The following is a 27,477-nucleotide window of genomic DNA, read 5'->3' as shown; positions in this document are numbered from 1 at the left end:
TTTTAAAGCTTACTAACCCCACACCACCACTCCCCAGCCCCCGGGTCTCCGGCGAAGTCTCCTCGCCCCTCGCGCTCTGCATCTCGTCGGCGACGAACCCAAAACCCTCACAAATCCTTTCCTGATGTGCGGTTCACAGTCCGAATCCTCTGTCGTGTAGCAACTCCGATCGAAGCGGCGGGAGGGCCTCGGGTCGAAGCGCACCTCCCCCATGGCGACGACAGGAGGGTCCCGATCTGGGGTTTCGTGGGCGGCGTTCGCTCTGCTAGCGGTGGTGCTCGTGGGATGCCTCGGTGGTGGCGTCTCGGTTGCCGAGATCAGGCGACAGAAGAACGTGCAGGTGGCGCTCCGGGCCAAGTGGGCCGGCACGCCGCTGCTGCTCGAAGCCAGGTGAGTGGTTTCCGGCACGATATGCTGGTATACTTGTCCTTGTTTGATCGAGATTTTTCGTTTTGCACCGATTTAGTGGTCCTCAGTAAGTTCATTCTGTGGTTTGCTGGTTTACCACTGGGACCTGGCGATCCTGGAAACTAGTAGCGAGCCATTCTGCCGATGCCTGGTTAATTAATATGTTTAGCTAATTGTGCTAAGAATTCAGTCGTTTCCTTCTAATTGTTAGAAGCGTATTAGTATAGTATGTTGTCGAACAGTCATGCGCACTATGCAACACACTAGAATACCACTCACCGGTCAGTAATATGCACTCGTGGTTCAGTAACACACATTCACCAGATGAATTATGGTGTTTATAATAAACCGAATCCTACCAAATTACAAAATTATTGCAGTGAGAGATTAATGAGGTTTTATGTTTCATAAACTATTAGACTCTAATGTGACAGATAAGAGCACCATGTCTCTTCTGTTCACTTGAAGGCTGAAACATTTGCTTTCGTTGCGACACTTGAAGGCTGGTAGTAAATTTATTTCATTGTTCTTGACTCAAGATTATCTTTGTGTGCTATTGTAGCCAAATTTATTATATGTAGTCTAATGTGACAGATAAGAGCACCATGTCTCTTCTGTTCACTTGAAGGCTGAAACATTTGCTTTCGTTGCGACACTTGAAGGCTGGTAGTAAATTTATTTCATTGTTCTTAACTCAAGATTATCTTTGTGTGCTATTGTAGCCAAATTTATTATATGTAGCCAGATGCTGTACTGGTACGTTTTAGATCTAATCGAGAAATATCTTTCCATGAGGAAACATAGATAAATGTAGTACATGCTAATGAATATTTGCATCACTATTGTTGTTGGCCAATATTACTTGTTATTTTTTCTGGAAATACCTAATCCTGTCCGTTTACTACTTTGATTAGTGAACTGCTTTCAAAAGAATGGAAGGATTATTTTTGGGATTTTATTGGCCATTGGAAGGAACTGGACAAAGGATCTGAATGTCTGACAGCTAAATGTTGTGCCCAGAAGATTGTTGAGGATGTTCGCTCATTTCTCAGCGAGCCACTGGCTTCAATTTTTGAGTTTTCTCTTACACTTAGATCAGCATCGCCAAGATTAGTGCTTTATAGGCAGCTTGCAGAGGAATCTTTATCTTCAGTTCCTGTCAAAGATGATGCACTAGAGCAAATTTCTGGCAGCGGTGCTGTGGAAGGAACTTGCTGCTGGGTAGATACAGGAAACACTCTGTTTTTCAACTCAGATGATCTACATAAATGGCTCGAGGGATCAGGCGAAGGGTAAGCATCTTCATCTTTTATTTCTTAGTCACTTCGTTTAGGGCTTCTGGCTACAGGGTTGAAACTCAGAACTTATGTTGAACAGAGCTACGGACTCCACTGGACAACCTGAACTATTTGACTTTGACCATGTATATCCTCGCTCAAATATTACTGCTCCAGTTGCTATATTTTATGGCGCTGTTGGGACAAAATGCTTCAAAGAGTTGCATGTTCATCTGGCAGAAGCATCAAAGCAGGTGACATACTCTTGACTTGTTTTCTGGTATATTTCAAGGCATCCGAGGTCTTGAGAAAACAATGAACCATGGAAAGTAAGATACATGGTCTTATACAGGGGCATTGTATATCAAATACCCATTAATATATATGGTGTTAGAGCGATACTTTTAATGAGTGCTTAGCTACCATGTCAACATATGGACTGTTTGTATTGGAGCCCAAGTGCGCCATGCTAGATTTTGGTATTACCAGCCACTTTTTGCTAGGTTTTGCTCTTAAGTCATCGTTCAAGCCGAATATTTAATTGTGCAGCTTCAGTTGAATCAAGGAACAGAGAATTATCTTCCACCAGCCTGTTTTGCTTCCATGTCGGACCTTAAATTCCTTCCCACCTTCTCTTGAATTTGCTCTGTAGCTTCAGATGTAGCTGCCATTCTTTTAGTTGCATGTACCTCGTTGATTTCCTTGCTATTCACACATAACTAACATAGATAATAGAGAGTAGAGAATAACTGTGGTTGTTTTAAGTCCCAGAGTATCTTTGGCTCGTTCATGATTCTATGTTGTAACATGCATGTTGATGCATGGAAATGTTGGTAGTCTATTTCTTTCCAAACCAGTAGCCTATGCAACTTTGCCAAGTACATCTAATTACCAAAATACATGGCTTGCCAATATTTTGTCATGGCAACTTGGGGGTGAACAAACCAAACAGCCTCGTAATCACTGATAGCCTATTGCTTCTTGCTGTTTCTAGTTGATAGTCCTAATAACTGGAAGTTCATCTTCCACATGGTAATAGAACTTAGATGAATGTAGTCATATCACTGGTAATATTTGTGAGCAACTGAACATATATTGTTTCAATGAATCATGTCAAACCTCTGCATGATAGTACTTGGTTATCCTACTATTTGGATCCTGAATAATTTGTATATGTATTAACCTCTTCCTGGACAGCAACCGCATATGTAATGGTTTTAACTTTGAACATGTCTGTAGATAGTCAAATGTGTCTTATTCTAATGGTGAAATTGATTCTGTTTTTATTAATCTAGTTTTCTTTGCCATCATATCACACTTTATGTCTTCTTTTGCTTCTCTAATTTTGCTGCATTGGCTGTAAGCTGCAAATGTCTAATATATAGTATATGTTGTATTCAGGGAAAAGTCAGATATGCACTGCGCCCTGTTCTGCCATCTGGATGTCAGGCTACATCTAGCTTTTGTGGTTCCATTGGTGCTGCAGATGCAGTCACTTTGAGTGGTTATGGGGTGGAACTCGCCCTAAAAAACATGGAATACAAAGCCATGGATGACACTGCTATAAAGAAGGGTAACTCTGCTTGTGCTAGGTGTTTTATTTGCACCGAGCATGCACTCATCTCCACTCAGCTCTTAATAAGCAAGAATTCCAATATGTGATTTAGTAAATCTGCTGCATCCCCTTGAAAATGACCAAGTAAAAATAACTTACACACACCTCTTTGTCTGAAATAAATCAGTTGGGAAGACGAGTTCAACCCTTTTTGTCTTTTGGCTGCTTGATGCTGTGTGCGTACGGGTGGGTGGCTGAGCTGGGCATCGTAGCTGGCAGCTATATATGTTCTCTCTTCTTGTAAGGTGTGAGATTCAGCATGTAGGAGTAACTACACCGGGTTGAAACCTCTGTCCTACAACCGAGTGTAGGTACTCCCACATGCCAAACCTTAGGGAGTAACTACACTCCATTGAAACCTTTTTCCTACAACCAGGTGTAGTTATATTGACATGCCGAATGTCACAACTTAGAGAGTTTGTAGCGGTAGTATGTAAAATCACCTAACCACACTCATTTGTAAGATGCATTTTCCGTATATGTTTGAACATAAAAAGGAGTATGTCCAAAAGAATGCATACCACCTAAAAAATAGTAACTATATACTACCTACATGGCCTTACATACTTTGTATTGTGGCCCGCACTCCACAGTGTGCTATATACTCTCTAGTCTCTACATTTTTAGAGTCGTATCGTGGGCGCGCACTCTACAGTGCGCTATATACTCTCTACATTGTTAGAGTTGGCACGTGAGAGTAGCCACACCTGGTTGTAGGAAAAACGTTTCATATATATATGTATGCATATTTCAAATCTTAATGATCCTTATTTTGTTCTTCCGTATAACACACACTCAGTCACAAATTTCATATCTTAATGATCCTTACTATGTTTTTCCAGGTGTTGCACTGGAAGATCCTAAAACTGAGGACCTCAGTCAAGAAGTCAGAGGGTTCATATTTTCCAAGATTTTGGTTCGTTTAGTTTAGTCATAACAATAACTATGGTGACTATTTATTGCATATGGAGAAAGTATTCATCTTTTTTTATCCTCGTCTATTGTTCTCTAGGAACGCAAGCCAGAGCTAAATGCTGAGATAATGTCCTTCAGGGATTATCTATTGTCATCAACAGTATCAGACACACTTGAAGTTTGGGAACTCAAAGGTATTGTTGGCCATTGTCTTGATTCTATCTGTCCTACAAGTTATAACTGTGCATCATGTGATGACATAGAAGCACCTCTTTTATATATGTTCTTCTCCACACTACAGATTTGGGTCATCAAACAGCACAGAGGATTCTTCATGCATCAGATCCTTTACAGTCAATGCAGGAAATCAATCAAAATTTCCCAAGTGTAGTTTCTTCACTATCACGAATGAAGGTAAGTGCCATATCTGGAGCTCCCTTTTAACCTTCAGCTATGCACACAAGTAATGACATTTGAAAAAAAGTGAGTTGTAAAGGTGTTGTTTGTAAGGAAGTTCATATGAACTACTTCCACTGTTCCAGGTTCAGATTATTAACAACTTTTTAATATCGTACAGGTTGACGATTCAATCAAAGATGAAATCATAGCAAACCAGCGAATGGTGCCACCTGGCAAGTCATTAATGGCTTTGAACGGTGCTTTGATTAATATCGAGGATCTTGATCTCTACCTGTATGTTCTACCATACTTCCTGGATAATGGTGTTTCTGATTATTTACTTTGTTTCCTCACCTTGATGAGCTAACTTCAACTTAATTTGCCTTTGTGTTATGCCCAATGTGGATTTTAATCAGTGTATCCTGGCAACAACTGACAACTAATTTTTTGCTTCTACTTGTCATTAGAAACCTGGCAACAGAGCATGCATTATCACAAGTGACAGTTTCGAAATCATAATGAAAGAAGATTGTACAAATAATAGTGTGTTGGCTCTTTTCAATTTACTCAGAGAGAAAAATGTCGTGTTTTCTCCCAAAGCGTGGCATACACCATTTATCCTGTGTCTGATAAGCCCCTCTCCAACTGCAACAACACTCAGCTATAACCAAACAAGAAAGAAAGAGCAAGCGCGCAACCAACTGATTAGAGAATTTTAGTCAAGAAGATTATAACAAATATGGCTTTTATTCCTATGATTTTGGGAGCATATGAAGACAATGATGGACATGTGATTTGCTAGTTGCAATTCCGGTTCACTTATGTAGCATATAGGGGTTTGCTAGGTTTTGCGGTGGGGTTGGCATAACCGTATAATAGTTATTATTATTGAAGCAGATCAATTTGGGATTCATTTCATTTCTCTACTGGTCTACTTCCTTCTCCATCAGCTCTTTGTATTTCCTGACTCTGGCCCTTTTTCTTTCTTTGCTCTGGTTTTGGGCTCTACTTGACATTACATCACTAACTTCAAAAGTTTGTGTTAAAATGCTCATTGATTTTACAGTTTGACATAAATATATTATATATAATAACTAGCAAAATAGATATTTAACTATGATTTATCTGGCAGGTTAATGGACATGGTCCGTGAGGAATTGTCTTTAGCTGATCAGTTCATCCGATTAAAGGTGAATTTTATTTAAGTGTACTATTAGATGTGTTACCTGGCTAGTTCTTTTTGTTTGTTAGTATTAGTAATGGACAGCGCATCAGCACCTATCTGTATATTATTGGAGAAGCTAGTTGAATCTCGTTGTTGAAAAAAGGAAATCTAGTTTGGCCAACTTGATTAGGGCATCTCCAACGTTATCCCCCAGCAGACAACCCCTAATTGTCTGCGGACACGTCAACCGCTAGGAGTGCAGTTACCCAACGCTAAACCAATTTTTTTTACCCGGTATCCGGACATTTAAACGATTTCAAACTAGATTCAGATATAGTTCGGATATATTACATCAAACTTAGTTCAAATTTACATAAAACTTAGCTAAGCTACTCTAATCTACCTAATGAACTGAACTTGGATCTCCAACACCATCTGGGTTCTGCCGTTGCCGCCAACGCTGCCGTCATCGTTGCTCCAGTCGCCGCGGCATCCGTCCTGGGCTGCGGCGACACGCTCGTGGCGGAGCGCCTTGGCTTTCTCCTCCGCCCGCCGGCCGGCCTCGCGCTCGGAGATGAGGATCCCCTCCCGTGGCGCCTCGGTGTTGAGCCGCCGGTGGCGACGGGCGTCATATTCCTTGGTCATCTTCGAGTGGTCGAGCGCCCACTCGATAGCACGCTGTGGGTCGGCGAGGATGTGCGGCGGCGCCACCTGCCACATCGCGAAGGACATCGAGTGTTGCGAGGATGTGACCGCTCCGCGCTACGAGCTGCTTGAGCCGTCGAGGACTATTTCACGGCGGCAGGGAGGGTAGGCGCTGACTCTGAGGAGGTGGGGGGCGCGGCGGCTGGGACGACAATGCATGAGAGGAGCCGCGGCCCTGTGGGGGCGGCGTGTTGAGCAGCGAGGCCTGTAGCGCCTCCGAGAGCTGCTCGCTGACCTCCCTCTCGATGTCTGACCAGTTGATGTCGTCCTCCTCCTCGCCGGAGCTTGATTCAGCCCCGTCCAGGGACGCGGGCGCCACCTGGGAGGAGGATGGCTGCGGGATAAGGACAACGATCGCGCGGACGAGAAGGGTCCCGGTGACAGGCGGCGGCTTAGGGGTGCGGACAGGGTCAACCATGTTGGGAGCCCGATCCGCCGTCGCGTCGAGGCGGCAGCTGATCGGACCGGAAGGTGCCGAGCAGCCACGCCATCTGGCAGCGCTCCCGCAACTCCTTGGTTATCCGGCGGGCCATCGCAGGGGTACACGGGGTGGTGGTTGGCCGCTAGGGTATGGGTGGGCGGTGGAGAGTTGAGAGTGGGAGTGAGGGAGAGGGGCCGGGTTAAAGAAAGGGGGGAGGGGACTGGGCTGACGTGGCGGACAGTCCGGACCCCCCCCCCCCCCCCCCCCCTGCGCCCCCACAACACACATTTGGGACTGGACATGGGATATCGTACTGCCCGGGCTGAAATGGTGGAGCCCGTTGAATGGCATTTTTTGTCCGGACCGGACAAATAGGGGCGGAATGGGGGAGCCTGTTGGAGATGCGCTTATAGTTTTCTTGTGAGTTGTGAAGCCTTCACATGAAATGCCGAGTAGAAATGCAGAATGAAATATGTGGGTTATATACTTCCACCTTTGTTGCTCATTCTAGAACCTTTATACCACAAATACTTTTTAGCATTGCTGTCTATATACATTTTCTTACCGTAGCTTCCGGCATTTGATTTTGACTAAATAAAAGGCTATCAGAGCATTTCTGCTCCACAGTTAGGTTGTATGGAGTATTTCTTGGCGATATCCGAATGACACTTTCATTTCAGCAGCTGTCCTTTTATAACCAATATTTACCAAATGCTAATACATTCAACCTTTTAGATTATTACCGTGTTATGAGTCAACAGAATTATATTATCTAGCTAATGATTAAATAGATGTGCCATATCCCTCTATTCTGAACATGTGATTGTTCGGCTGGTGCCTGGGGACTCCGTGAGCTGCTCCTAAGGTCGCTCACCCCAGACACTTAGTCCTTCTCCTGGGCGAGCTGGTCATGTATATTTGTGTCTGTGTAACAATCCTTTACTAGCTTATTTCAGTGTGTGTGGGTGTGGCGTGTGTGTTTGAGGCGAGGGTCTTTATGCCCTCTCCTCTGTACATTTCCTTCAACTTAATGAAATAACAGGCAGCTCTCCTGCTTGTTCTATTATTTACTTTGCTATTGTTGTCAAATGCCTTCCAGTTGCCTCAAAGTGCTGCCCGCAAGATCCTGTCAGCAGCGCCACCAGCAGAATCTAATTCATTCCGCGTTGACTTCCGGTCTTCACATGTTCACTACCTTAATAACTTGGAGGAAGATGCCTTGTATAAAAGGTGGCGAAGCAACCTCAATGAGGTCTGTTCACTTATCTTTTATCAACATATTGAACGGAGATTGTCATTTGACCGTTGCTTCTGTGGCAAGTCAAATGAGGAACTTGAATTCAAATATATTATTTTCATGCTTTAGGGGCATAAGGGAATTGCATGTATGTCTTTAAATCTTGTCCATAAGATATCTTAAACAGCAGTATCGCCATGGTTTCACTTATCGTCAATTTTTTCTAGCATGGTTGCTATTGGTTTGTTGCAATGCTGTTACGTTTTTTAGTTTTCTCTATCATCTATGGAAAAGTTCATTGACTATCTCTGTTGGGGTTCTAACTGTAAGTAGTTTATGCAATACACCATTTATTTGGCTGTTCCTCCCCATACCCTGGTTAAATTGTATCACATAACTACTTGCAATCTTTAATGATTATCTCTTCTTTTTTTACTTCTTTCTTTGTAGCTATTGATGCCAGTGTACCCTGGTCAGATGCGTTACATCCGTAAAAATTTGTTCCATGCTGTGTATGTGTTCGATCCAGCTTCAGCCTGTGGTGCAGAGGCTAGTCTCTTTCTTACCTTTTCTCTTAGTACGCATTTGTTTTTCACACACTCTTTATGCTGTGCTCATTTATTGGCTTGGTATTTCCATTTCACTTGAAACTTTACAGACTATTGACACAATCCTGTCTCTGCACCAAGATAGTGTCCCTGTAAGGTTTGGTATCATAATGTACTCTTCTAGACTCATAAATGTTATTGAAGAAAATGATGGATCCAAGAGCGATGAAGACACTTCCACTTTGGTAATCATGTTTTCTGTATTTCATTACTGTGATTTGTTGGGAGCTCTTTGCTTGGATGTATACAACAGCAAATTGGTTTTACATCATTGCTACCTATGTCTGGGACAATTTCTACCTCTCTTTTTCTAGCCCTTGTCATTACTAGTGCTTTTTGGGTACATGAAATAATAGAAGCACATAATTACACTCGATTGCATATTATCATCATGATGTCCAGCTTTTTCACAGCAAGGATTTGTATCATAATACTATATATTAAAGCAACATTAATATGGTCTTCCAGCTTCACATAGGTTCCTTTCTTACACTTGTAGGGTGATACTAGTGTAAACTTGATATTTGGGATAACTACCTTGCAGAGGATGGCTACACACCCTCATAGAATGAGGAGATAAACTAAACTGGGATGATGAAATTTAGATGGGATATGGATAATTCTTTTTGCTTGATCTTGTAAGTTGCCATAGCCATTATAGGCATGCTTGATTTATCCCTTAGGACTGAACTTGATCTCACTCAAAACTCTCAAGCATAACTTTGTAACCAACTAATAACCTATCCCTTTAACCATCTAATCAACTAACTAATCTATCCCATTTCCGTGCATGCTATTTTCACATGTGCAGCACATGGCACATGCTGGACTTAGCACGTAACTAGAAAGGAAGAACATTGGGCCAGTGTAAAACTTATTAATCTATGTTATATTCCTGTGACACAATTCTCTAAAACTTACACTGGATTATGACTACTTAATTGCATAGCGTCATTATTCCTGTGACATAATTCTCTAAAACTTGCTCTCCTATCCATTCATACCGCGCCCCCAACTAATGTATTTTCTTTTGTACAGATAATGAGGCTTTTCTTGTACATCAAGGAGACATACTCGACACAATTGGCATTCCAATTCCTAAGCGATGTGAGTTAGCTCACCAAATTTGAATCAGTTATAAGCTTAACGATTCTAGCCTGTCTGCTGATAATCTTTTGCGTTGCTGGGTTATGTGCATTTTTATTATTCGCAGCGCTGCTATCTGTTAGACGCGTGTATATTAGCTGTGTGATCACCATTGTATAAGGGGTTTCTTGCATACATGCCTTGTGTCATTTATACATTTTGGTCTAGAGCCACATAATGGATGAAAATGCTATTCATAAGTTATAACATGGTATTGTAGAAATGTAGAATTGCATGCACCAACCAGTTCACCCAAAAGTTCAAGCTGATGGTAAAAGGTGGGCACTGCGCTTATACTTCAACACCCCCTCTCATGTGTGGCTATGTCAGGTCTAAACGCGGGTACCAGCCAGTTCACCCAAAAGCTCAGGCTGAATAACTGATGGGAAAAAGCGGGCAATGTACTTATCCTTCAACAGGTATAAGAGGGAAACTAGGGCTTTCTCCCGCCCTAAGGTTTCCTGATGGCAGCCACGGATGCTCCTCCCACCACCATCATCATTACACTTGCGCCGCTTGTTTTTTTGGCCACTACCATCAGATCGATCTCCGCCGCCTTCATTGTTTTAGCCTCGCCAATCTCTGCTGGCTTTGTCTGGCCAGGCTCATCCCCAGCTGGTGCTCTCCCCAACACCATTGTCCTCTCATCCTGCAGAGCTCCCCCCCCCCCCCCCCCCCCCCCCCCCCCCTCACTAGTTTCGTCCTTGCTAGCTCCAGCTCCTAGGGTTTTATTGTTCTCACCCCCACTGGCTGCCTCCATCAGTCCGTGCCACCTGCTGCCTCCTTCTCAACGGAATACATCTTTTGTTGTATTACTAGATCAGTGCTTGTTTTGAGCACGCCGCGCTACTGTTTGTAGTGGTTTCATTCCATATCTTTAGGCATGCAAATTTGGAACCTTTAGGGTACCCTTCGGCCCTACTTAGTTCAACCAAATGAACTAAAATTTCAAAAATATGTGAATTCCGAAAATTTAATTTATTTAGTTGAACTAAGGAGGGTCGGAGGGTACCCTCAAGGATCCAAATTTGCATCATCACATATCTTCCTACGAGTACTGAAACCAGCATTAATATTGCAGATTCTCGATCTCATTAGGCTGACATGGCAAAGCTAAAAAATGTAGACCAGGCTCCTGCATTGCGTTGATTTTTTTTGCTGACATGGTTCCTTTCCTGATTTTATCGCTGAAACTAAAAGTTGAGATTTGTTCCATATATCCTGTCAATGATTCCTTTGCATAGCTATATATTTGTTTCTTCAGAATTTTTTGCGATGGGTGGTGGACTTATGTCAGGCATAGCTTCTTAGAAATTAGAATATAATGGCATAACTTTAGGGTCATGTTGAATGTTTTTCATTGTTCCCTTCAACAAGGTAATTGCAGTGTGTTACAACTTGAAACTTGTCGTTATATGGTTAACATTACCATGATCATGGCCTTTGTATCCTTTTTGGTTAATAATCTGGCCGCCAAATGGTACTCTGTCTGTAGATATCCTGAATTTCATATAGCTGAAGTGCAGTGATATTTTCTTGTTCAGATACATAGATTGAGGAATGGTGGTGATGACTATAGTGAAGAGCCCGTAGAAGTTCATCATGTGGAGGAAGCATTTGTTGACTCATTATTGTAAGCATGTTCACTAAATTTTATATATTGTTGGTTCTAAATGCCCAAACAAAATCAGTGTATTTACTTATGTTACTTGTATTTTGTAATGCGCAGGTCAGGTGCAAAATCTCACCCTCAGGATGTGCTGCTAAAGTTGCAAAAGGAGAACTTGTACAAGCAAGATGCTGAAGAAAATTCTCGTTTTGTTCACAAACTGGGCTTGTATAAGCTCCAGTGTTGTTTATTGATGAATGGACTCGTTCATGATCCTAATGAGGTAATAATTGGCTATCTAACTTAAAAATTGTCAAAATTGGAGAAGCATCAAGCCTCCATAATATATAAATTTAAGACGGTAAATTCATCTTTTCTACATTAGAATGTTTCTTTAACAGCAGTAAATTCGCTGGTACTAAGGAAATTACACAAAAATGCTGAAGCAATAGTAGTAGCTAATGTCGTGCCTTTCTACTACTCTTATATTCTAAAGGACGCGACCATGAATGCTATGAACGATGAGCTTCCTAGGATACAAGAACAGGTCTATTATGGGCATATCCAGTCCCATACAGATGTTTTGGAGAAATTTTTGTCGGAAAGTAGTTACAAGCGGTACAACCCATCGGTAAGTACCAATATTTCTAAAAAACTGTGGCGGCATTGGCTCTTGATTTACTTAACCATATAATATTTACCCTCAGATTACTGGCAAGAGCACAGAGAAGAAGAGATTTGTCTCGCTGTTTGCATCGTATCACCAGGAAGATTCTGTACTTCATGATATCAGCTACTTACATTCCCATGGAAGTATGCTTCCTACTATTCTGTGCCTGTACCTTGTCATCTATCGTCAAAGTTCGCTGGTGTTGAAATGTAGTTGTTAAATCTATTTGCAGGCGGAGATGATGTGAAGCCCGTAACTCATCTACTTGCTATTGATCTTTCTTCGGTGACCGGGACCAAGTTGCTTCACGAAGCCATACGTTATCTGGTAGATGAAGCAATTGCCTATCTAACATGCTATTTATATTGTTTTCTTCTGATTATGTCCCTTTATTCAACACGATGCAGATGGACGGGTCTAATAGAGCTCGTATTGGTCTACTACTTTATGCCCGCAGTGATAGTATTTCCACTATTTTACTTATGAAGGATATCATTGATAGAACCATTTCTTCTTTCAGGTTTGTTCCTCTTTTTCTTTCCTTTTTTTGTCCATTTTCCAGTAGAGATTCAGAATGGTTTAGTCTATCACTTTTTCTTTCCTCTCATCATTGAATACATCAAGCTTGTCTCTGATCTTGTGAGTCATCTTGTTCTAGTGGCAAGGAAAAGGTACTGGACTTCCTATATGGGCTCTGCAAATATTATGAAGGTCAACATATGGTTGCTTCTTCTGCTGCTGGTGATACGCTTAGTTCTATTAAGGACAAGGTGTATAGCTTAGCTGCTGAGACTGCCTTGCCTGTTGATGATTATAAAGCATGGCTTACAAGTTTTTCTGCTGATACAATTCTCGAAGGGATTGATAAGGTCTGCATCTGAGGACTGAGCTTTCTTGACCTCTTTGTGAAATTCTCTCTTTGCACTGTTAGTATGTGTACTTTGTAGTTTTAACCTTTAAGTGTCTTTGAAACTTAACATACATTAAGGGACTGAGCTGGGTTCAAGCAAACCCTATCAAGACTTGATTTTTATTCTGCTCATTTCATGTCTCAGTTTAATTTGTCTATGAGATTGATTGATCATGTCAAGCTCACCATTATGGAAATTGGAGCTAGCTAGAGTTTGGCTTGAACGAGCATATCAGCTGTAGAATTTCCAGAAGTTTTAGCCATCATAACTTAATATTAGCTTGGCTAACATAGTAACATTGTGCTTGGCTTTTAGCTTAAGAGCCCCTAGAAACTGCAATGCATATGTACTTGTTGGTTGTAGGTGTTTAAGTTAAGCTTGAATTGAAATTGATGTTAGACCCAGTATTAACTCAATTTCTGTAAGAAACGAGCCCAAATTTGAGCAGAAACCAGACTATATTTTAGTACTCCCTCCGCCTGGAATTACTTGTCGTAGAAATGGATGTATCTAGATGTAGCATCCTCTCAGGACTCATGACAAGCATACTAGGTCATCACTACTTGCTTTGTGCCAGTTGGCCACTGTCTCACTCATTGTTCAAGACGAGTTTAGCCTTTCATATGAAAGCCACTGTTTATTTTTTTCCCATTTCTTTATACCTTAACACACACACACACACACACACACACACACATGCAGCGCTCCTGCATGCTCTAAAAAATAATAACAGACAAAACAGTACAAGGTAACCTACTGTAAACAGGCAATTTTTCGGTAAGAACCACAAAAATGATTCACAATCTTTTCCTATGTTCAGTTTTCAAGTCAATACTTTTCTGCCAGTTTCCTAACAATATTGTTCAGAACTTCTCACGCATATTTATTCGGTTGTGCAGTTGTCAGACTTTTTATTTGGGCAACTGGGGCTTGAATTCGGTAGCAATGCTGTGATCACCAATGGACGAGTAAGACTATGTTTCCCTCATTTTGTTTCTGTTCATATCCAAACTAGTTCCATGGTCTTTGTCCTTTTGGTGTCTGGCAATGCATAAATACTCCCTCTTTGTCTCAGTACAAGTCATCAGCACGGTCTCCAACTTGACTCTTTCACCCATCAATTTCTTTGATGGTGCTTCAAATAAAATTTGTTATATTTTTAGTAGGGGGGAGCCTGACTGACCATATATATATTAAATAAAGAGACAGAAAACGTATTTTGATGCGTAGCAGTAAGTGCGAGCTCGACTGAGCATGCATCAAATAAGGAAAACAGGAACAAATCCATAACAATTATACATTATGAAAGTATATTTTTTTCATCGGCCTTGTAATATGAATTTGATTTTGTCAATGCTGTATTATTTTGTTGTCTGAAATTTGAATATGAGAATAATGATCGAGAATATATACAGTATAATTTATTGTATTGGAGTATTATATAATTGTATTTTTTATATAAAATATAAGCAATATTTCTCGTGCATGTTGAAAGAAATAAGAAGTAGTGGGATTGGTGAAGTGAGATGTGTGCATGTTGAGAAAATAGTATAAGTAGCATTTTCCATGTTGAGAGAACAAAAGTAGTGGAGTTGATGAGGTGGCATGTGTGCATGTTGAGATAAATAGAAGTAGTGGGGATCAACTACTTAAGCATACTAGATGATAAGAATGTTTGTGTCCTCAAGGTTATTTCCACCTGATTTGTAAGCTGCTTCTGTAGTTTATGACTGTTATTCCACCTTGCAGATTTTTGTTGTGGATGATGGTGACTCGTTTTTAAACGACGATTTAGGTCTCCTTGAGTCTATGGAGTATGAGTTGCGAACAAAATACATACATGAAATAATTGAGGAGGTTGAATGGGGAGGAGTTGACCCTGATTACCTGACAAGGTAAGATGTAAGCGTGCAATGGTTTCATTGGCTTTCCTATAGGGGTTTAATTATTTACAATTGAATGATTAGTGTGAGGTACATATTTGCACTAGCAGTAGTGCCTTTATCTGTTCATCCCTTTTAATATATTAGACGACAAGCTCTGGATAAGCACATTTTTTAGGTGACAGCTAAATACGGATATATATATTTAAAAGTTAACAGGTTATGCGTCTGAAGTAGTAATATTTTTCCGACAAAACCCAAAAAGCTTTGCATCTCAATGTATTGATAGAAGAAAAGTTATGTACAAGCCCAAGGAAGGGCAGAATCCATAATCACAATGCTGCACTAGTGCTGGGCGCCACTAGGAGCAACACTGCTAGACCCACCGCCCCTGTTTTCGCCCACAATCGAACTTCGGCCTGATTGTGTCGAGCAAGCTTGCAATGTTGGGCTGCACGTCGTCGAAGATACACATTGCCTCGGCTCTGATATGTGCCTGAAGGAATAGTTATATCCAAAAGGCTTATAATAAAGATATAATGCTAAAACCTTCCATTTTTATTTAAAAAATCCTAACTGATGCATCCTATTTGCAGCAAATTCTACAGCGATATTACCATGTTGGTCTCATCATCAATGTCTATACGTGAAAGGCCATCTGAAAGAGCCCATTTTGAAATTTTAAATGCGGAATACAGGTAAACTACCTCTTCTTTTACATGTATAAACATTCTGCTGGAATATATGTTGCTATGAGGTACCAGGCACATTACACATTCTGGCCATTGTTCTGCACTACAACTGACCTTCTATTGACTAAAACTACACTTTAGGAAGGAACTTATAACTTGGCTACAGATAGTTTCTGACTAACTCTGGAATCGTCAGTGAGAAATTTACCTCGTCATGGATCATTTTAGCTTGGAGTAATAATCCTGCTTTAAAGTCTTAAACATCTCGTTTGAAATAACTGGGTGTAAGTATTTCTTGCTGCCTGCAGTTTAATGTGCATGCCAGAAGAAATAATGTGTGCGAACACAAGTTTCATCTATCCTGGTTCATATTTTAACTGATCCATCCCATTCATTTGTCAATATCATGGCCAGATATTATGCTGTCATGCTGGGTTTTGTAACTTTGTTGTTTTAATAATAATATATGCTGATGCTATGATTTGAAATGCTAGGAGTATGTTCAAACTTTATTCAACTGTTTTGAGCTTGGGTTTTAATTCTTAAGTCACCCATCACATTTATGATTTATCTATATATGCAAGGAATTTTCAACTTGAAAGCAGTGAAGACAAACACAAAATGTTGGGTCTTAATTCTTAAGTCACCCATCGCATTTATGATTTATAGATATATGCAAGGAGCTTTCAACTTGAAAGCTATGAAGATAAACACAAAGTAGTCACACACACGGCTCAAATGCATGTCGCGTCCCTGTTTAGCTAACTGTAAATTGCAAGCACTGAGTTTTCACTTGAACCTACTTAAAACTTGGACTATTCTTGGATTTATGATAACTTCAGACAGTTTGATCTCATTTTGTTCTCTATCATGCAGTGCAATTAAGCTGAATAGTATGAATTCAAGTGTTCACATTGATGCTGTCATTGATCCTCTAAGTCCTGCTGGGCAAAAACTTTCTCCACTTCTACGCATTCTCTCTCGACAGATTCAGCCGAGCATGAGAATTGTCCTTAATCCAATTGTATGTATATTTTATCGTTGTTATCAGTTAGCATATGTTCTGCATCTAAAATTAATTGATATCTGTACCCACTGCTGCTGGGTAATTTTATTGTTTTGAAGTTCTGAAATATCAGTATGAGAAATGAACCAACTAATCTAACAGGGCATCTGATCTTTTTCTACCTGTTGAGGCTACTGAACACATTAAGTCTTTTAACTAATTATAGTCATTTAAATGACTCAGTTGTTGCCAAGGTTAGATGATGCACCTTAATAGTCCAGAGGCCTATCTCTGTTCTTGAGCTATCTGGTTGTGGTCATACTTGCAATCAATTGATTCAGTTCAACAATTGGAACATTTTAACCAACTTCACGAGCTAGAGATTTGCTGGCATGATCCATTCATCATTGTACGCAATCATATTTTTACACAATTTCATGTTATTGCAATGACATGCCTCAACTATAGCAAAAATTAGTCTGGTATGCATCTGTAGTGACCACAGCCCTGTAAAACAATTGTTTTTATCCTGTTAATTATTCAGTTCTTTGTGTGTCTTGATTTGATTAAATCATGCTCAGTTCATCTCCATGAGCATTTTTTTCATGTTTTTTGTTTGTCCTATTGATCGTAAGAAAGTACTCCCTCCGTCCAGAAATACTTGTCGAAGGAATGGATGTATGTAGACGTATTTTAGTTTTACATACATCCATTTTTATTTATTTCTCCGACGAGTAATTCCGGACAGAGGGAGTATGATTTACCATCTCTATTTGAAATTGAAGTCTATGAGTAGAGAAACTATGGTGTGATGTATTGTTTGAAGCCTTATTAGTATGTCTAGGTGGATCATGGATGGAAATGCTTCTATTCTTGAGCTTGTGCTAGCTGCAATCCTACAAATTTCATGCTAACATTTTCTGATTATTTTCAGAGTTCTCTTGCGGATCTTCCTTTAAAGAACTACTATAGATTTGTTCTTCCGTCGATGGTAAGAGTACACATATTTACTAGCCAGAACGTCCCCACTACCTACAATGATGCTTGACCATTTGATATGCAGGATGATTTTAGCAGTACAGATTTTTCTGTACATGGACCTAAAGCTTTCTTCTCAAACATGCCGCTATCTAAAACACTTACAATGAACATCGATGTTCCTGAGCCCTGGCTTGTTGAGCCTGTCGTTGCCATGTAAGCCAGCCACCAAGTATTAAGAAAAATATCAGAATTTATATTCTACAGTAGAGTCTAATCACATTATTGTGGTCGTTTTCTGTGTTTCAGCCATGATCTGGATAACATTCTGTTGGAGAATCTCGGTGATGTTAGGACATTGCAAGCAGTATATGAACTTGAAGCACTTCTTCTTACAGGTATGATCATTTAATAATCATCTCTTTGATTGTGGTGGATTATTTAGCGAACAGAATTTGTTTTTCAGGTCATTGCATGGAAAAGGATCGAGAACCTCCTCGTGGTCTGCAGTTTATCCTTGGCACCAAACAAAGACCACACCTGGTAGACACACTTGTCATGTCCAACTTGGGATATTGGCAGATGAAAGTCTCCCCGGGGGTGTGGTACCTACAACTCGCTCCTGGGCGGAGTGCTGATTTGTATGAGTTACCTTCGAAACTCATTGCCATAGATAGCCTGAGGGGCAAACTTTTACATATTGAAGTGCAAAAGAAAAAGGGCAAGGAGCATGAGGACTTGCTAAATGCTGATGATGACAACCATGTCCAGGAAAAGACGGTCTGTTTTTATTAATTTAGTTGTAAAACATATCAATTCTAGACATTCTTTTTTCCTAAATGCTTTTTAATGCAGGATAATAAAGGGTGGAATACCAACCTTTTGAAATGGGCTTCTAGTTTCATTAGTGGGGATGCCTCGTTAAAAAAGAAAGCTGAGAAAAACACTGTTAGTATTTCTTCTGTGAGTTATTTAATTCCACTGCATGTTATTCCGATCAGGCTACAGAAACAAGCTTTGGTCTAGGAAAATTTGATTGTCCAATTTTTCATGATTTTCTTGCTGGGGTGGACCCAAAACTTCCAGGAATATTGTGTAGAGATCTACTCTAGTGTTATGTATGGAAGTACTTTGCTACGGATTCTAGACCAGCCTATAAACTGTACAGTGATTCCTTGGGGAAAAACATGACTGAAAGAATGAGATAGTTTCTGAAAACATAGATTATGTTACACATTTAATTTTACTGAAAGGGAATTACACTGCGCATACAAAAACCTAAAACACTTGGGAAAACTGAACTTTGTTAGGAAGTCTGAATATATCTGTTTGATGAAAGGTATCATGGAACTGTTCCTAGTTACACCTTTGCTCTTGCTAATGCCGATGAAGATATTTTCTGTAATACGCATATGTAGTAATTTGAGTAGAATAATGGTTCTACATGTAAAAGTTACAGGGTAGTTCATGCATGTTTGTATCTTATGTTACTGGTTACATACTCCACATTAGTTGCTTAGAGAAAATCCAACGGTTTTGCTTTGCACTTCTATTCAGGACCTTAAGGATGCAAGACAAGGGGAGACAATTAACATTTTTTCTGTTGCTTCTGGTCATCTGTAAGTGTCCATTTCGTGAAAATATGAATTGCATTCTCTGTGGATGCCTATGCTGTTCATTGTTGGTTATAGTTTATCGTGCTGACACTTCTCACTTATGCGATTAACCTTGAGAGCCATGTTTCGTGTTAGCTGCTAGCACTGTTGCCTTTCTTTTCCTTGAACTACTTGCTGTCGTTATTAGAATAACACATGTTTTTTGCAGTATTCTGTATACTGCACAAATAGCTATTCTTGCACTCTAGTCTAATGTTGCTGCAGCAAATCCTAGTTACACATCATACACCATTTTACTCTTGGAAGAATATCATACCGAAAGGTATGACTTGAGAACATGTGATTTAGCTGCAAATTTTCATGTTGCAGGTACGAGCGTTTCCTAAAAATTATGATCTTGAGTGTTTTAAAGAAAACACAAAGGCCAGTGAAATTTTGGTTCATAAAGAATTATCTATCTCCACAATTTAAGGTAAATGAGCTGCTTTTGAGTCGATTAATTAATGAGCAGATGGAAGGTGTCTCTGCTGTTATCTAACCAGTAATCCTGCCAGGATGTCATACCCCACATGGCTCTGGAATATGGATTCGAGTATGAGCTTATCACGTATAAATGGCCAACATGGTTGCACAAACAGAAAGAGAAGCAACGAATTATATGGGCATATAAAATCTTGTTTCTGGATGTTATATTTCCACTTTCGCTGAGGAAGGTACTTTTGTCTATATTACAATTACCTTATGATCCTGCTTCATGTAACTATGTTCTTCAGTAGGTAGAAGCAGTTATAGCCTGATTGAGTTCTAATGGTATTCTTTTTCTGATGCTTTGTAAATAGGTTATTTTTGTTGATGCTGATCAAATTGTGAGAACAGACATGGGAGAACTGTATGACATGGATCTGAAGGGCCGTCCCCTTGCGTATACACCATTCTGTGATAACAACAAGGAGATGGATGGCTACCGATTTTGGAAACAAGTTAGTTACCAACTTAGCACAAACCATACTACTGCTGTAGACCCGATTATTCATGGCAGGTTAAAGATGTTCTCAAGTTGTCTGCTGACTCCTGTTCTTTTTCCCGTGTGTTTAAAGGGTTTCTGGAAAGATCATTTGCGAGGAAGACCATACCATATCAGGTTGTTGATCTGTTGCATCAAGTATGCTTAAATAGATTATTGCTGTTATTTTGTAACATGATCGTTGTTTCAGTGCCCTTTATGTTGTTGATTTGGCGAAATTTCGACAAACTGCTGCTGGGGACAATCTACGAGTTGTTTATGAAACACTCAGCAAGGACCCCAATAGTCTATCAAACCTTGATCAGGTACATCTATTTGTTCCCCTTTACGCGTAACATTTGATGGAGTGGGTCACAGCCTCACAGGCCAGTGCTGCATGATTAGTGGCTTCACTGCTACAGTCTACAGACCAGAGTTCATGTTGCTGATGAACTGGATTTCTTGGAAAGGCCCAATCTTGAAAGATATAACTTCATTATTTGATTCAAACATGATTTCGCGCAATATGTATATGTGCAATTATCGTTTTTAATTGAATTTATATTGATAATTCAACAACAACAACAACAACGAAGCCTTTAGTCCCAAACAAGTTGGGGTAGGCTAGAGGCGAAACCCATCAGATCTCGCGACTAACTCATGGTTCTGGCACATGGATAGCAAGCTTCCACGCACCCCTGTCCATAGCTAGTTCTTTGGTGATACTCCAGTCCTTCAGATCAATTTATATTGATAATTCAAATATTTAATTTGAAAGTTAAAAAGCTGCATTGCAAGAGGCAAGTTCCGTAGCCATATCAGTTCTTTGTATTCATGAAAGCTCGAATAATAATAATAATATAGGTGCAATATTTTTCTAGTGGTTACCATTTTCAACTTGCATCGGGATGAGCTGGTTTCTGTTTCCAACAGTAGAATGCTATATGTAGAACCAAGCTCCAGACTACAAAATAGTCATATAAGTGAAGATGAGTGCAATGCTTACTTGTAGCACTTTTATCCAGGATCTCCCAAATTATGCTCAACATACTGTGCCCATATTCTCACTCCCACAAGAATGGCTATGGTGTGAATCCTGGTGTGGAAATGCCACAAAGGCAAGAGCAAAGACCATTGATCTTTGCAACAATCCAATGACAAAGGAACCAAAGCTTCAGGTAAAATTGTGATTTGCCATGATCTGTTCCCTATTGCTTTAGTGTAGCACTAAAGGTTTGGCTATTCATAATATTTTCCTCGCACTCTCCAGGGTGCTAAGAGAATAGTTCCAGAGTGGGTTGATTTCGACGCTGAAGCTAGGCACTTCACCGCGCGCATCTTGGGGGAGAATGTGGAGGAGATTGCAGAGGCCACTCCCCCATCCTCTGAGTCTGATGCACCAAAGCCTGATCATGAAGACTCAAGCCAGGACTCGAAAGACGAGCTATGAGCACCAGCTGAAACCTAGCTTGATCATTTTCAGGAAAGAACAAAACTATACTTACTGGTTTGACGCCCCAGCAGAAAACATGGTGCAGAGGATAACCAAGCACAGGCGCAGGTATCAACCCAATTGTAGACGGGCCATACCCGGAGGCCGGGGCATATTGACTGCGTCCCTGAGGAACTCTTCAACATCAGTAAAGCTTTTTGATACACCCGTAATCCCGTAGGGATAGGGGTCTAGTAATCAATAGCAAGAAAGCATTGTAACAGTCGACAATTTATGTACTTTATGATTATGTTTTCCATGAGGCACCATAAACTATTTTTGGCATCTGATTGATGATCGAGAATGTACTTGGAAATTTTTGACATGATTTTTCTCACGAGCCATTCTCCAAAGCCACACGGTTTTCAACTCTGCGTTCCGTCTTATTTCCATAATGAATTGCAGGAACATTTTAACGCAGGATAACGTCGTCTGGAATTCGAATAAACTAGACTGTTTTCATGGAATTTTACATTACACATCACATCTTGCAAACTGGGGTCTGACTGACATTCGAGTCGAATGCAAGCTCTGCGGCGGCTAGTGCCACTCCATGCCGCCGAGCGTGATGGAGCCCATGCCTTCCCACATGTCATCGGTCCACCCGACCTCCTCGCCGTCGACGCCCTCCTGCTCGCCCTCCCACAGCCCACCGCCGCTCGCGTCTGGCAGGCAGCCAAAAGCACCACCAATCAGCTCAGCTCATCGCTCCCCACCGTTTACTCGACACAGAATGAATTCGGCGAGAGATCATCTTACAGTGGTTGTACAGGCCACGGCTGCCCTCGCCGCGGCCAGCGAGCCTTCCCCTTCCCCTCCCCCTCCTCGTCGCCGGCGGCCTCGGCTTCGGGTCGTCCCCGAGCACCACCACGTGCCCGGCGTTGCTGCTCGTGCGCCCCTCGTTGCCTCCTAGGGAAGAGGCGAGTGAGATCAGTGCCGTGATAGCATGAAGAGTAACTCTGCAAATGGAGGGCGCACGCACCGAAGGGGCTCTTCCGCTTCCGCGACTCCCAGCGGCGGCCCCCCGCCGCGATGTCCTCGACGTCGAGCCGGACGCCGCCATCGCCGTCGTCCGCGTCGCCCCCCGCCTCCGCAGCGGCGGCGCCACCGCCAGCTCTCGCCGCTGGGGGCGACAAGCCGTTGAACCGCTTGAACACCGCCGCGTCCAGAGCGCTCGCGCCAGCCCCGCGCTTCGCCGAGGAGCCCACCGACGAGAACGCGCTCGCCTTCTCCTGCCAGGTCCCGCCGCCATCAAGAACGGAGAAGCGTGAAGTAAGGGGGAAGAACAAGGGCAGAACGATTGATACCCTGATGGTCTTCTTGGTGACCCTGACGATCTCCCGCTTCGGCGGCGCCGGCGGGGAGTTCGGAATCTCACCGTCCTCCGCTACCGGCGGGTAGGGATTTTGTTCCCCATCGGCGACTCTGGAGGATCCAAGAAACGAAGGCAAGGGTTAGAGAAGCAGAGATCCAAGATGGAGCAAATTTCGGAAGAGGAAAAGATTCCCCTCCACCTGGGCTTGACGAGGAACGATTGCAGGGTGGTCTGGCCGCCGGACGATCGGATCCTGCTCGGGTACGTCTTCTTATTCTGCTTCCTCATTCCGCCTCCCCAAGATTTTGGTCCTCTGTCTCTCTCCTTTCTCCTTTCTCTCGTAGATAGAGTACGAGTGCTGTACTGGACTAGACGAGACTAGAGTCCGCCCAAATTTGTTGGCGCCAAAGTTCTTAAAAATGCAAGCGCTCCCGCCAGAATTTTTGGGGATAAAATCACTAGGCGCAGCCCGCTACCGCCTTCTTGCCAAAGGCCTGCTCTTACGAGTTAAGACTAATATCCACTAAAAAAAGGTTAAGACTAATACGACATAATGAGGCTACGATTAATCATACTCCTACATTCCAAATCTTAAGAGATCAATCTGATGCAAAACCGCAAGAGCACAAGATAGTACTATTAGCATTTCTTGGCAGGAATGTGTTTATACTTTATCCTGGACAATCGCAGCAGCGTTGCTTGCTTCCAATCAATTAAGCGAATTAGCGTGATGCAGCCCCAACGGAGTTCAACACAAACAAGCAGAAAGCAAAAGATAACAACAAGTGAGACACCAGAAAGGAGCAAAGTATTAGCATTTCTTGGCAGGAATGTTACAAGTGCAGAACTGGAGTTAACATGTTGGCCGCCTACTTTTGGTTCAGGAGCCTGCGGTACATCCAGATGATGAACAGAAGCTGCGCCACAGAGACGACAAGGAGGACGATCACCAAAACCGGGCTGATGCTCCACGTGTTCCCAGAGCTGTGCTTCGCCCTACGGTGGCGATGACGACGGCGGGAGGCCATCCTGTGGTGGTGCTGCATCGAGCTGAGGAACCGAGCTCGCAGGGTGTCCGTGTCGGTGTCGGCCCAAATGGCGGTGTACACCTTTGGTGCCTGATGCGAGTCGTCGGCCTTGATGTCGATGGAGAAATGAGCATTGTCGTTGTCAGCGTAGCTGCTGGTGTGGTGTCTGTATGCCATGGTTGCTTCAGTTGTACCAATGGCACAATACGGTGTGCACGCGGGGTTCGAATGTGGATCGGTGTTCTTGGATGCTCCAGTAGATGGATGTTCCATTGGCCCAGCCTTGCTTTTGTAGGTAACTTTCTCCGAGGTTTTGTTTGTCATGCGAGGAATTTTCTTGATGGATGCGCCTATGCCACCGCCTGCACCTGCGAAACTGGCTTCTTGCTTCTTCAGTCCCCGTTGCTTGCGCCAGGCTAAACTTGCAGGCAACATGCAAGGCTCTGAATCGCACGTGGTTTCAGTAGCGCTGCATGCTTTAGATTCTTCATGATTTGGATTGGCTGGCAAACTGATGCTCCTGTCCTCCATATGACCACCAGTGTTATCAACACCAGTACAAGTAGAATCTTTAGTAATACTTACTGTGTGATGAACTTCAAGGATTAAACTGCTATCAATAGTGCCAACAGATTTTGGTGCCACTTCTCTGTCTGCTGGAATTTCTGGCATTGTTGTCGCATTTGTGCTTGCACTTGCAGAAGTTGTTGTCACTTTTACCTTGCCGACATTCTTCTGATTAATTGTGTTCGGTGAATGTACATCGGCGTCAGCATGATCGTCTTCTCTTATGTTGAATGTTACTTGCCTGGAGCGAGCCATGATAGCAGGTGAACTATTTTCAGTTTTATCATTACCAAATACTTTAGAGTCACTGCCAACTACTTGTGTTGGCACCTTACTTGCAGTGTCATGAACCCTCCTGGTCTGTTTACTGATGTTAGCAAAGTCCTCTCCTTTATTCAATGTGCATTCCTCGCTTTGACGTACACTGATGTTTGAATTTTGATCAGTTTCAGTACAGTTGATTACTCGAGATCCTTCACGGACCAAGTTATGACCAACTGCAGCAGCAGATTTGCTAACAGAAGAATCCCCAGCAGCGCCAGCATCAGTATGAACATCCTCTCCCATCTTTGACCTTCTTCGCCTAGTTGCATCAGGACCAGTTTCTTGAGGGGTAACTTTTGACAGCAAGCCTGTATCGTTATTGCCACTACGATCATCTTTAACAACAGGACGCTGTTTCTCCACTCGTGAATGTGATTTAGCTCGATGATCAGGAAAGAGCACAACTGAATCTGCATCTTCCTCAGCTTCACCCTCCTCAGGAATAACTTCTGCCAGCTTATGCATGCGACGTTGGCTATTTCTCCTTTCTGTGTTCCTATGGGTCACATTTCCTTCAGCCATGGGAGCTCCTTTTTTCACTGCTTTTGAGTCAAAGAAGCCACTGATGTGCATATAACCAGTACCTGAAGCTGTAACCCCAACATCTTGATTGGCATTTCTGTTTTCTGCCGACGCCTCGTCAGCACTATCAGAAGCAGCAGTTTCAACGTTTCCTTGAGCATTCACATTGCTATCGAAGATGTAAGGGCTCTTGGAATAGTATATGTAATCACCGGAACCAGTCGTCGACCCGTGTACCTGTACAATGTCCTTGATCAGGGGCCAGTCTGGGCCATCCACCAGGCACCTCTTGAGCAGTTTGATCGTGCTTGTGACATCCAGCGAGCGCAGCTTTGCCGCACGTGCCTCGATCCATCTTGGGATCTCCTGCAACTGATGATCAAATATGTGCACTGCTCGCAGGCTGTCGACGTTCTCCAGAGTCTGCAACACTGGGCAGTGGGATATGCTAAGGTCTTCAAGGGAAGGCATGTCTGATAACTTCTTCAGATCAGGTGCGTTCCAAACGCTCAATTCTCTCAGTGCAATAATGTCCTCCACAGCCTCGAGACTCGCCATGTCCACTATGCGCAGCTCCACCAAGGATGTCACGTGTCTGAGGCCGCCAGGCAGGCGTCGCAGCTCAGGGCAGCTCTCGAGTTGCATCGCCTGCAAAGAGGGCAACGTTCCTGCCTCGATATCCATCCATGTTTCAAGCTTAGGTAATCCTTGCAAGCGCAGGTTCTCGAGCTTTGGAAAAGGTACCTCAGGGTGGTGGCATTTGCCCATGAACTCTGCATCGATTGACGTGAGAGCTGAAGAATCGACAATGCTCAACGATCTCAGCTCTGGCATCAGGCCTAGTGGAGGGAGGGACTGGCACAAGTTGCACCCGATGATGTCGAGGCGGCGAAGATTTGGGAGGGAAATGTCTGAGAGCCAGCTGGGGAACTTGGCTCCAAAATAGCCAGCAATCTTTAGCGACTCGAGGCACGGTGGAGGGTTGAGCTCTTCCAGCACATCCTCAATCTTCCTGACCGCCGTTGGTGTGTGCGGCAGACTGACAGTGTCGTCGCTGGATGACAGCGCGAGCTCCCTGAGGCTCATCTTGCTGGCAAGTGCCACTTCAGCCGCCTCAGACCGACCGGGAGCCCTCTGGAGCTTATGCACATGGAGTATCCTCAGCTGGCACAAGTGCTTGAGCTCAGCCAGAGGCCACCCACCCCGGTCCTCTTTGCTGGCCACGGCGAAGCACTGGAGCGACGTGAGGCTTCTCAGCTGGCCTACCCTGAACGCGGCAATGTCGATCGTTGTTCCAGCAAGATCAAGGTCTCTGAGCCCCCTCAGGTGCTTCATGCCTTTGGGCAGAGCATGCAGTGACTTGCACTCCCTCAGCAGCAAGAATTTCAGGCTCCACAGGTTGCTGATGGACTCTGGAATCGCCTGTATCCCTGTCCGGGACAGGTTGAGGAGCCTCAGGTGAACCATATTCCCCAGAGTCTCTGGGATGAGCTCAATTCCTGTTTCACTCAGGTCGAGGACTCGCAGTTGATGATGCAGCCTCGTGAAGATGTTTCCTTCGGTTGCCAGTGGGTTCCTGGGAAGCAGCAGCGTCCTTATCATCTCCGAATTCAGGATGCTCTCTGGTATCGTAGCCATGTTTCTTCCTGGAAGGGAGACGCGCCGTGGCCTGAAGGAGGTGTCGCCGTCGTCGGGCAGCCGGTGGCCGTCGCCGGTGAAGCCCTCGCCTTGCAGGAGCAGCTGCGCCAGAGCATGCAGCGCTTCGTGCATCGTGCATCCGCGCACGTCTTCCTGCGTCGTCTGGAGAAGGTTCCTGCCAACGAGCTCATCGTAGTACCCCTCGGCTACCTCCTCGACGGAGGCGCCGCTCCTGGTCTGCACCAAGCGCTCGGCCATCCAGTGCTGCACGAGCACCCGCCTCTCGACGGCGAAGCCCGGGGGGAACAGCGAGCAGTACAGGAAGCA

The 27,477-nt window shown here is 43.0% G+C and overlaps 2 protein-coding genes across 4 annotated transcripts; one reads left to right on the top strand and one right to left on the bottom strand.

Moving 5' to 3' along the window:
* LOC125555400 (UDP-glucose:glycoprotein glucosyltransferase) lies at positions 1–22,081 on the top strand. 3 transcript variants are annotated; one of them, XM_048718372.1, is made up of 37 exons: positions 2–390; positions 1,323–1,700; positions 1,786–1,939; positions 3,087–3,258; positions 4,143–4,216; positions 4,313–4,409; positions 4,517–4,629; positions 4,793–4,908; positions 5,747–5,804; positions 8,005–8,157; positions 8,593–8,691; positions 8,801–8,935; positions 9,789–9,857; positions 11,441–11,529; positions 11,626–11,788; positions 12,002–12,136; positions 12,213–12,318; positions 12,408–12,502; positions 12,583–12,695; positions 12,834–13,044; positions 13,986–14,054; positions 14,836–14,981; positions 15,566–15,667; positions 16,538–16,685; positions 17,602–17,658; positions 17,731–17,861; positions 17,955–18,043; positions 18,112–18,425; positions 18,501–18,608; positions 19,203–19,264; positions 19,631–19,733; positions 19,816–19,974; positions 20,101–20,241; positions 20,359–20,402; positions 20,476–20,590; positions 21,290–21,442; positions 21,535–22,081. In XM_048718372.1, the coding sequence occupies exons 1-37, from the start codon at positions 212–214 to the stop codon at positions 21,712–21,714; spliced, it is 4,830 nt and encodes a 1,609-aa protein (XP_048574329.1). In that variant the 5' UTR covers positions 2–211; the 3' UTR covers positions 21,715–22,081. The 3 variants fall into 3 exon arrangements, with proteins under 3 accessions (XP_048574338.1, XP_048574329.1, XP_048574333.1); XM_048718376.1 differs by having other exon boundaries at positions 3–390; positions 18,501–18,593; XM_048718381.1 differs by lacking the exon at positions 18,501–18,608 and having other exon boundaries at positions 1–390.
* A 37-nt stretch (positions 22,082–22,118) lies between these two features.
* Positions 22,119–23,546, bottom strand: LOC125555421. Its single transcript, XM_048718389.1, has 5 exons — positions 23,271–23,546; positions 23,064–23,181; positions 22,739–22,988; positions 22,516–22,665; positions 22,119–22,421 (listed from the first exon to the last, which is right to left on the bottom strand). Exons 1-5 carry the CDS (start codon positions 23,357–23,359, stop codon positions 22,297–22,299), a joined length of 732 nt encoding a protein of 243 aa, XP_048574346.1. The 5' UTR covers positions 23,360–23,546; the 3' UTR covers positions 22,119–22,296.
* Between the last annotated feature and the right edge of the window lie 3,931 nt (positions 23,547–27,477).

This window comes from Triticum urartu, chromosome 1, assembly GCF_003073215.2.
Source record: "Triticum urartu cultivar G1812 chromosome 1, Tu2.1, whole genome shotgun sequence".
Lineage (NCBI taxonomy): Eukaryota > Viridiplantae > Streptophyta > Magnoliopsida > Poales > Poaceae > Triticum > Triticum urartu.
Note: the sequence above shows the minus strand (reverse complement) of the source record. Positions and strands in the feature narration are given on the sequence as shown.

Bases quoted from the DNA above. Each gene is read 5' to 3' on its own strand.
- LOC125555421 (XM_048718389.1), bottom strand. From the start codon at position 23,359: ATGAGGAAGCAGAATAAGAAGACGTACCCGAGCAGGATCCGATCGTCC. The intron at 23,182-23,270 runs GTGGAGGGGAAT...TGGATCCTCCAG, and splicing joins TCGTTCCTCGTCAAGCCCAG to AGTCGCCGATGGGGAACAAA. The intron at 22,422-22,515 runs GTAAGATGATCT...GCTGCCTGCCAG, and splicing joins CCGTGGCCTGTACAACCACT to ACGCGAGCGGCGGTGGGCTG.
- LOC125555400 (XM_048718372.1), top strand. From the start codon at position 212: ATGGCGACGACAGGAGGGTCCCGATCTGGGGTTTCGTGGGCGGCGTTC. The intron at 12,319-12,407 runs GTATGCTTCCTA...ATCTATTTGCAG, and splicing joins CTACTTACATTCCCATGGAA to GCGGAGATGATGTGAAGCCC. The intron at 20,591-21,289 runs GTACATCTATTT...ACTTTTATCCAG, and splicing joins GTCTATCAAACCTTGATCAG to GATCTCCCAAATTATGCTCA.